The sequence below is a fragment of the Hemiscyllium ocellatum genome, chromosome 4 (assembly GCF_020745735.1).
Source record: "Hemiscyllium ocellatum isolate sHemOce1 chromosome 4, sHemOce1.pat.X.cur, whole genome shotgun sequence".
NCBI classification, from domain to species: Eukaryota; Metazoa; Chordata; class Chondrichthyes; order Orectolobiformes; family Hemiscylliidae; genus Hemiscyllium; species Hemiscyllium ocellatum.
The window spans coordinates 113,026,517-113,035,636 of record NC_083404.1 but is presented as its reverse complement, the minus strand read 5'-3'; the positions used below and the strand labels follow the sequence as shown (position 1 = coordinate 113,035,636).

At 38.8% G+C, this 9,120-nt stretch overlaps 1 protein-coding gene across 1 annotated transcript in view; it reads right to left on the bottom strand.

Moving 5' to 3' along the window:
- Positions 1-2,890: 2,890 nt before the first annotated feature.
- tg (thyroglobulin) overlaps positions 2,891-9,120 on the bottom strand; it is a 370,830-nt gene continuing 364,600 nt past the window's right edge. Inside the window, exons 47-49 of the mRNA XM_060824055.1 lie at positions 8,849-8,983; positions 7,816-8,009; positions 2,891-3,066 (exon numbers count right to left, since the gene is read on the bottom strand). Coding sequence (XP_060680038.1) covers positions 2,963-3,066; positions 7,816-8,009; positions 8,849-8,983 — 433 coding nt within the window. The 3' untranslated portion in view covers positions 2,891-2,962. The remainder of the gene's footprint in view (positions 3,067-7,815; positions 8,010-8,848; positions 8,984-9,120) is intronic.

The window sequence follows — 9,120 nt, the reverse complement described above, 5'->3', positions numbered from 1 at the left end:
ATGGAAGTGGGGAGTGGAAGTGAATTTCCTTTCAGCCTTCGTTTTCCTCTTCTACCTGTGTGGTGTCTGAGTAGGTGTCCGCAATGGTTCGGAGAAAGGAGGTGCATGGTGAGGACGACGAGAGAGTGGATAAGTGATTTGGGCTTACGCACTCACCTGCCTGACCCCTAGTCACTCATATGCCCACTGCCAGGTCTCTCTCTCTCTCTCTCTCACACACACACACACACACACTCATCCATTCACCCAAATAAGCCCTCCGTTACTGTCACACCTACACCTTGAGTCACTCTCTCAACCTTCGATCCCATCAGTCACACCCTCCCAGCACTCATCACTCTCTCCACTCACTCCTCTCGAATCACCCATCTACCCTTAGTCTCTCACTGAACTCCTCACTCAACTCACTCAATATCCCTTCCCTGAGTCTCTCGCTGACAACTTAGCTACTTAACACCTCCGTGACCCTATTTCAGATGGCCTGCTTGACTGTCACCTCCCCCATCCTTGCAATACCCCCATGCGCTCCCCATCTGTCACATCTTTCCTTAAGGCCTGGCTGTGATTTAACTCCTCGCCAGACATTGTCCTTCTGAGAGTCTCTCTGTCCATTACTGCAAGTGCTCACATTATGTTACTAACTGCTCATCCAATCACAGGCCACCTCCCTCCTGCATTGCCGACAAGATCGTTAGTGAGCCTATGAAAAGCAAGTATAAGAGAGAACTAGCCTCTGACTGGAGGATCAGCTCCTTTCAAAATCTTTCAAAAGTATTTCAAATATAGGCCTGAAAATCATATTGAACACCTCACTGTGCATGCCTATTGGACAAGCCTGCTCTAATCCCTTTTCCTTCATATCATTATCTATTTTGGTAGAAAAAAACAGGAAAGCAGATTATTATCTAAATGTCGATGGATTGGAAAAGGGGGAAGTACATCGAGAAGTACTGTCCTTGTAGACCAGTCACTTGAAGTCAACATGTAGGTACAGTGAAGAAGGCAAATGATCTGTTGGCCTTCGTAGCAAAAGGATTCCCATTTTGGAGCAGGGATATCATACTACAACTGGAGATGGCCTTGGTGAGACCACATGTGGAGGATTGTGTGCATCTTTGGTCTCCTTATCTGAGAAAAGATGTTCTGGTAATGGAGGGAATGCAACGAAGGTTTACCAGACTGATTTCAGAACTGACGTATAAAGAGAGACCGGACCAGTTAGTACTATGTTTAAAAGAATGATGTGGGTGGGTTTGGGGGGAGGTGGTGATGAGGGTGGTGTGTGTGGCCCTGGTAGTGGTGAAGTAGTAGTGATCTCATAGAAACCTACAATATTCTACCAGGAACTAGACATGGTGTGAACACAGAAACAATGTTCCTGATGATCGGGGAGTCAGAAACAGGGTTCATGGTGTAACGGTATGGAGTCAGACGCTTAGGACTGAGATGTAGAGTATGTTTTTCACCTAGAAAGTGATTGAGGCTAAAACATAGAATATTTTCCAGAAGGAGTTAGATAACATTCTTGCATCTGAATGGATCAAACATTATCGGAAGAAAGTGATAAGGTACAGAGTTGGATGATCAGCTTTACTCATATTGAATTGTGCAACAGGTTCAAAGGGCCAGACGGCCTACTCTCACTCCTATTTCCTATATTCTTAAATGCTCATCTAGCTTCTCCTTAAAGCATTCTTAAAAGCATTCATGCTATCCTTACTGAAATAGAGATGGAGTGAAAATCTGTTTGTTTTCAGAATCTCTGCTCGAAACAACAATGCCTTAACGATGTACCAGACTGAGCAATGACACTGAGTGAGAAATGTAAAAACAGTTTCCTTGCATTGAAAAGGCTATCAATAAAAAAGGAATTCACAAGGAAAATAACTGGTGGCCATTAAATAAGTTCATTGATTTATGAACACAAGCTGTTTTTTCCATTACGCACTTTCCAAAAGTTTCAACTTATGTAGATTTTGTTTTCAACCCTCATGCGGTTTGCTTGCTATGTTGTTCTGAAACCTGTTATCAGTGTTTCAGACCATCTGTCTGTACAATTGCACCCACATGATACACTGACAGCTCTACATATAGACTAGTAAGAGTGCAACATTTAAACTTCTATATTCTGGGGGTAAAGCAAGTGTGTACAGAGATCTGCTGAAGCAGGAATATGCATGGAATGTAAGCATATTTGTTAGTTACAAAATGGCTAAGGATAGTTCTTTGTAGTCTTTGTAGGCTGGATCATTAAATAAGGTTCAAAATAGGCAACTTCTTGAAAGACAGGGATGTGGAGAGACAGAGGGGAAAAAAAATCAGGGACGTGGTGTGGAAGCCAAGATCACGACAGCTATGTTCTTCTTGTTTGGCAGAACAGGTTTGAGGAATCAAATGAGCAACTCCAGTTGCTAGTGCATTTGTTATGTTCTTATCTTAAATGATTTTATCAGCTGTATGAACTGAAAATGCCTCCATGAACAGCAGATAGACTGTCTCCAGATCAAAGCACTAAGCACTGTATGTTGCCACACAGAGAAATCTTCTTCATACATATGAACATATATATCTGGTCTCAGTCCCTCTGTTGTTGTGGTGATTTAGCATGCATTACTTAATCCCAATGCTTCCTATTATCAACTATCTTTACAAATGGAGGAAGTTTAATATTTAATGTATGCTGTATATTAATTAGATGACAAGTAAGTCTCTATGCAGATGGAATCTAAAGAATGAGGAAGCTAGTTACTGAGCAGGCTCAGCAATGGTAAATCTTACCACAGGTCAACTTTATGTAATTGAGGTCAGTGCTTGACATAAGATCCAGACTGTAAGCACATTTTTGAATTATGAATGCTTTATTTTAATATTTTCTACACTCTTTTCTGCAATTTCCATTAAATGTTTCTAAGACAAATCAGAATTAGCATTTGAAGTCAATGGTGGTGGAGATATTTTCATTTTAATTGTAAACTTCCTTTGCTGGCTGTGGTTGTGTTTGTGTGAGTGGTGGTGGGAAGACTTCTCCATGTTGATCTCTGCTCAGTTCATTCTCACTGACATCACCTGAAAGATAAAATATGTGTTAGATTCACAGGCAGAATACAAATATTTTCAAGAGAGTGTCAGTTAATGGTTCTCAAGCACACAATACATGTTACATTAGTAATTGGTAACTGGTAATTTTCATTGACCATTTACAATGAGCTCATATATTGGCAGAAATAAAATCCTGCACACAGAAAAATGTTTGAGAGTCACAAGTTGACCCAGTTAGTCATTTCTACAATACTTTCTGGAAGTTACATTGTCAAAACCCTGTGAAGTCCTGATGTAGCAGAGTTTGAGGGAACTGTCTGAAAAATTGAAGATTCAAATGAGTAATTCCCCTGTGCCTATTAAAGTCCAGGAATTCAGAGGAATCCTCTGCAGTTGTTAAAAGTTACCCTGGAAAATTTAGAATATTAAAATTCTAGTGTAACTTCTGGGTAACTATTAAAATAATAACCCAACTTACACATCACCCCCAATTATGCCTCCTACAAATACCTTACACCCATAGACTCTGAGCCAACACCGTCCCAGTAAAAAGGAAGTCTCAAGTAAAGTCAGAAATTGGGGATTCTTGTGGAGTAAGTGAAAATAAAGAACAGCCTCCCAAGATCACAATAGATACTTATGCACCACCTTCACAGACAAAAACATTTTAAAATGTTTTATAAGTGAAACAGTGACAGCAAGCTTGAATGAGAATGGGAGAGTGAAAGGGAAGAGGCTGGAATAAACCATAACTGATAAGAGATTTTGACCTTTTGAAAGGAGAGAGGCATTAAGGAGAAATTGCTGTGGCTTTGTTGAGTAATACTTTGAAAATAGAGTTGAATACAAATTTAATTAGAAACAGCATCAATACTGTTGGTGAGCTGATCAAACACTTCATATGAGATCATTTTTCTGCTCCTTTTGTTGTAAGTGGAGGTGAAGAAAGGAGAAAATGTTTGTATGAAATTGTACATTGGTGATAGACATCTGTCTAACTAATTTTGTAGATTGTGCAGTATTTTTGCTACACTTTCCCCATGCTGGGCATGGTCTGAATTGGCACATTGAGCATGTGTGTAAAGAGGCAGCTGATGGTACTTGGAAGAGAACATAGGAAATTAAGTTAATCACTAATCACAGAATTCAATCTCTGTCAATTGATTTACGATTGGTACAGATAAAGAAACCCCCAGTGTTGGAAATTGTTGGGAACATGAAGTCCACTTGTCAGTTCCAACCATGCTTTATGTATCACATGTAATGTTTTTCAAATTGCTCGTGCAGAGTAATTTGAAAAATCTGTCTAATTTGCAATCAATGTCCGGGGATTACCGTTGATCAGAAACTGAATGTCTCTTGAATGAATTGAAAAATACTAACTATTGTGTGACAAAATCAGAAATTGCTGAAACTCAACAGGTCTGACAGCATCTGTGCAGAGAAAGCAGAGTTAATGCTTTGGGTCCAGTGACCCTTCTTTTGTATTTAACTTACTGTTTTGTGTCTTCCTAAGAAACTTGTTTTATAGATTTACCACTTAGTTGCTGAAGTTAATTTATTAAAGCAACCCTGCCATTTTTCTTGTAAACAAGGCATCTCATTTAATTTGCACTGTATTTAGCTTCCATTTGAGCCTCTATTTCTAATGCTTTAGTTATCTGGACAAAAATAACTATTCTTTTCACATTCAGGTGAAAGAGGATGGGGTTCAGGTGAGATGCTCAACATGGTTGAATTGATTTTTGACATTTTCCTTCATCAATGGTCAAAACTAAGAGCAAATACCTTGAACACGATGCCAGAGAGTATAGTGCTCTGGTGCATTATATCATCTTGCAGCATAAATCAATTGGGGTGGTGAGAGGGTTTCAGAAACACGATCTGTCCTTTGTAAAAACATAATTAACTCTGAAAAGTTGAGAATAATCTTTTCTTTTTTGCCATAAAAGTATAAATACAGAAAAACCAAAGACAACAAAAGGAAGCTGTCTGTCCTTTAAATAGTCTCGGTTTTTCGTAATCTGACATCTGTGTGAATCCTCAAAGAAAACATGCTGAAAAAATATGTGGTACATTTTTTCATCAGGAGGTGTGGAGCTCTGAATAGAAGCAGTCTTGTCTGAGATGAAATGCTATAGGGTTCAGGCACTGTGTTTACCTCAAGTATTTCAGTTAATTACTTAAACATCCGCATAGATCTAAAGTGTCTTTAAGTGTTGATTTGCTGTCAGATTTATCTTCATAGATTCATGGATCCATCTCTCTTCATGACTTGACTCTAGCTCAGGTAAAATTGTACGATCGACAATTTACGTTCAACTTGCTTAACAAAATATGGATGTTAATATTGAAGAATTATTTTTGACCATAGGGCTTCATGAAGAGGCTGGGATTTAGATCAGAGTGGTGCTGGAAAAGCACAGCAGGTCAGGCAGCATCCAAGGAGCAAGAAAATCGATGTTTCGGGCAAAAGCCTTTCATTAGGAATAGAACCTCTATTCCTGATGAAAGGCTTTTGCCTGAAATGTCGATTTTCCTGCTCCTCGGATGCTGCCTGACCTGTGCTTTTCTAGCACCATTCTGATCTAAATTTTGGTTTCCACCATCTGCAGTCCTCACTTTTGCCTTCACGAAGAGGCCACTTCTGCCTTCACTCACTTTTTTCGTGGGAAATGGATATCACAGGCAAAGGTCAATATTTACTGCCTATCCTTGCTTGTCTTTGAACTGAATGGCTTGCTAGGCCATTTCCAAAGGAGTTCACCACATAGTGGTGGTTTGGAATGACACCTAGGCCAGAGTAGATAAGGAAAGCAGATCTCCTTCCCTCAAGAACATTCGTGAAGCAGGTAGGTTTTTGCAATAACCAATAATCGTTTTTGGCCACTAATTTAAATTCGGCCAGCTGCTATAGTGGGATTTGAGCACATGGCTGACAGAAATCGCCTTGGCTTTTGGATTATCACTACATATTACCATCTCCTCCAATTTCCACACACAGGGCAGAACCTTCCCAGGTCCTGAATGATGTGGGTTCTGGTGGGAAAATTGGATGAGATGACAGTGAGTGCCTTCTGAGGGTTGAGAACAAAAGTCACATTTCCGAACCAAGTCCCATACATTGAGATAGGATTCTCACCAGTACATGATAAGAGATCCATTAATGGGAATTATCGCTCATGATCACATTCATAACTACCTAATATCACCTCATTAACATGCAGCCTTCCATTCTCCCACCTGCTGAACAGAAACCAGACACAGAGAATTCTTGATGTGAGCTGTAGGAATCACAATATGGGCCCTGATGAATGAAGATTCTTTGGTAGGAGATAGTTAAAGAGAAGCACTTGAGTGATGTCCAAAAGTTGTCATTGAGTAAAGTGAGCTCATTTTAGTGTTCTATTTCAAATATGTTACAAGGCTGGATTGTCAGCTTGGACTGCTCTTCACTGGAGTAATAGAAGAGTGAGGGGTGATTTATTGAAGTTGATAAAATCCTGAACGGTTTTGAAAAGATGGATGTGGAAAAGATGTTTCCACTTGTGGCTGAGTCCAGAATTAGGTGGTGCTATTTTAAATTTAAGGGATGCCCCTTTCAGAGACCGATTAAAATAATTTATTTCTCTCAAAAGGTTGTGTGACTTTGGAACTCTGCCTCAGAAAGTGGTGTAGGTAGGATCATGGGTTAGTCTTAAGACACAGGTAGATAGATTCTTGTTAGGTAAGATAATGAAAAGTTATCACAAATAGATAGAGATTCGTGTACAAAATGCAAACATATGACTCTATGACTCTATATCAGTCATAATCTTATTGAATGGTGGAAGAAGTTTGAGGGGCTTAATAGTTATCTCATCTCCTATTTTGCATGTTTATATGCAAGAGCAGGTCAGGATCAATGAATTATGTGTAAGAAACTCACCTCCTATGTCTTTAATTCTTGCCAACATCTACAAGACCTAAGTGAGGGTTGTGATGGACAACGCACAACTTGTTGGGATATTCAACAAGTTTGGTACCATCCAGGAAAAATTAGTCGACATTCAATCCCTTCAATATTGATGCACAGCTACAGCAATATTTACAATATACAAGATGCGCTGCCACCAAGGCATTATGTGCAGTTTTGGTTGCCTTATCTGAAAAAGGATGTTGTAGCTATGGAGGGAGAACAACAAAGATTTACTAGACTGATTCCTCGGATGGAAGCACTAATATAAGTAGAGAAACTGAATCAGTTAGCACTATATTTGTTGGAATTTAGAAAAATAGATGGTAGAATATCTTACAGAAACACAGTGTTTGCCTATTCGACTACCTTACCTATTTGTCCTGCTATCTTCAGGAATATGGATACATGCATTTCAAGGCACCTCTATTTCTTTATATGTCTCATATTTCACCAGTTATTGTGTATTCCATGCTTTGCGAGTCTTCCCACCTTTTCATTTTAACTCTATCCATCACTTTTCTGCTAATCTGACCAATCCTTTGACATTTCCTGTTTCCTACAGCTTTCTTCCTCACTATCAAACACCCTCAGTATTGTTTGATCTGCAAATTTAATGATGATCCCGACATTTATATCTGTTTTAATTTGTTTAGTTGGATGAGGCATAAACACTGGCCAGGACAACAAGTGACGATCCCTTGTTTTACCTTGAAGTAATGATCTGGGATATTAAGACCACTGAAGACAGTTGATATGGCTTCATTTAAGGCATATATCATGCAAAAGCTGGAAATAGCAGACTGTGCATTTATGCTTACCTGTGGATGCCAAAAATGTCTCAATGTAATCATTCCAGAAAGAACATTCTGCTGTTTTCAATCCTTTTTTATTTTTAAGGGCGAGTGCAAATTCTTTGTAGTTACTGCCTTCAGTACTGTCCAAGAAACTAGGCCATGGAGGTAGAGTCTCACTAGCAGAATTCCTGGAGAAGTTGAATGGATAGTTGGGGTTGCTGAAAAAAAATTTGGAAAAGACTTCAGGATGGAATACAGGAATTATTTACTGAGCTTGCATTATCGTTTTAAATTCTTAATGTCTGGCCACACACATCAAGAATTCAAAGCTGTGTCACCTTTTGTGAATGAGAATTACTTTCTATCTCCATCATCAGAATGAAGCTATAACTATTGGATAGATGTATTGAACTGGGGCTCTTGTTGTATGATACATGTACAGCCACAGGTAAGTGTTTCTTAACAATGGACTAAAGCCTAAAGCATTATTTTTTGACCACAGATCAGACACTGTACTTAAGGGATGTGACAAGTATGTGCAAGTGGTGTTTATTGGAAATACTGCCATGATAACTTATATTGGAAGACATTGACAGGAATAGCATACTGGCAAAAGATTTTTTAACAATATTATAGATAGTAACATTGAATTCACAATAATAAATTGTATTTATATTGTAATTTAACATAATAAATAAAAAAAAGGCACTTCCCAGGTGGGAAAAGAGACGAATGAAAGGTTTGAAAAGAGAAGTGTTGACAGATTTTAGTCTATTTCAAAATGGTTAAAAAGTTTATTTTAAGTAACAAAGAGATTCCAATAAATATATTAGTGGCTGATAGTTACTAATTTCAAATGATTGGAATTTTCCTCTTTAAAGAAGAATATTCCAGTTTTACTCTGTCACTTTCTTTTACTCTTCCTCTCTTCTTCTACCCTTCACTTTGACTTTCCTTTTCTGTAGATTTTTTCTCTCTCTCTCTCTGCATGCACTTTCTCTGTCTGATTGGCACTTATCACTCACTGGCAATGTGGTAATTGTGAAATAAAACTTACCCCGATTTGACAAAGTTGGCAATGTACTGGATGATTATGAGAGACAGGCTCTGCTCCTGTACCGTGAATAGCTGTTCAGAGTCTGGGTGAAGGGGCAGGCCGAAAATGAACTGCACATCTGACGGAAGGCTTGCCCTGGAACAGAAAATGTAGATAATCATTTGAGTAGGGGTTTAAAAGAATGTGCTGCTGGTCATGTATCTCCCATGTAGAACTGAACCAGGCAAGTCAGTTGTCTATGGTATCGCAAAAATTGGTCTCCATTCCTTGGG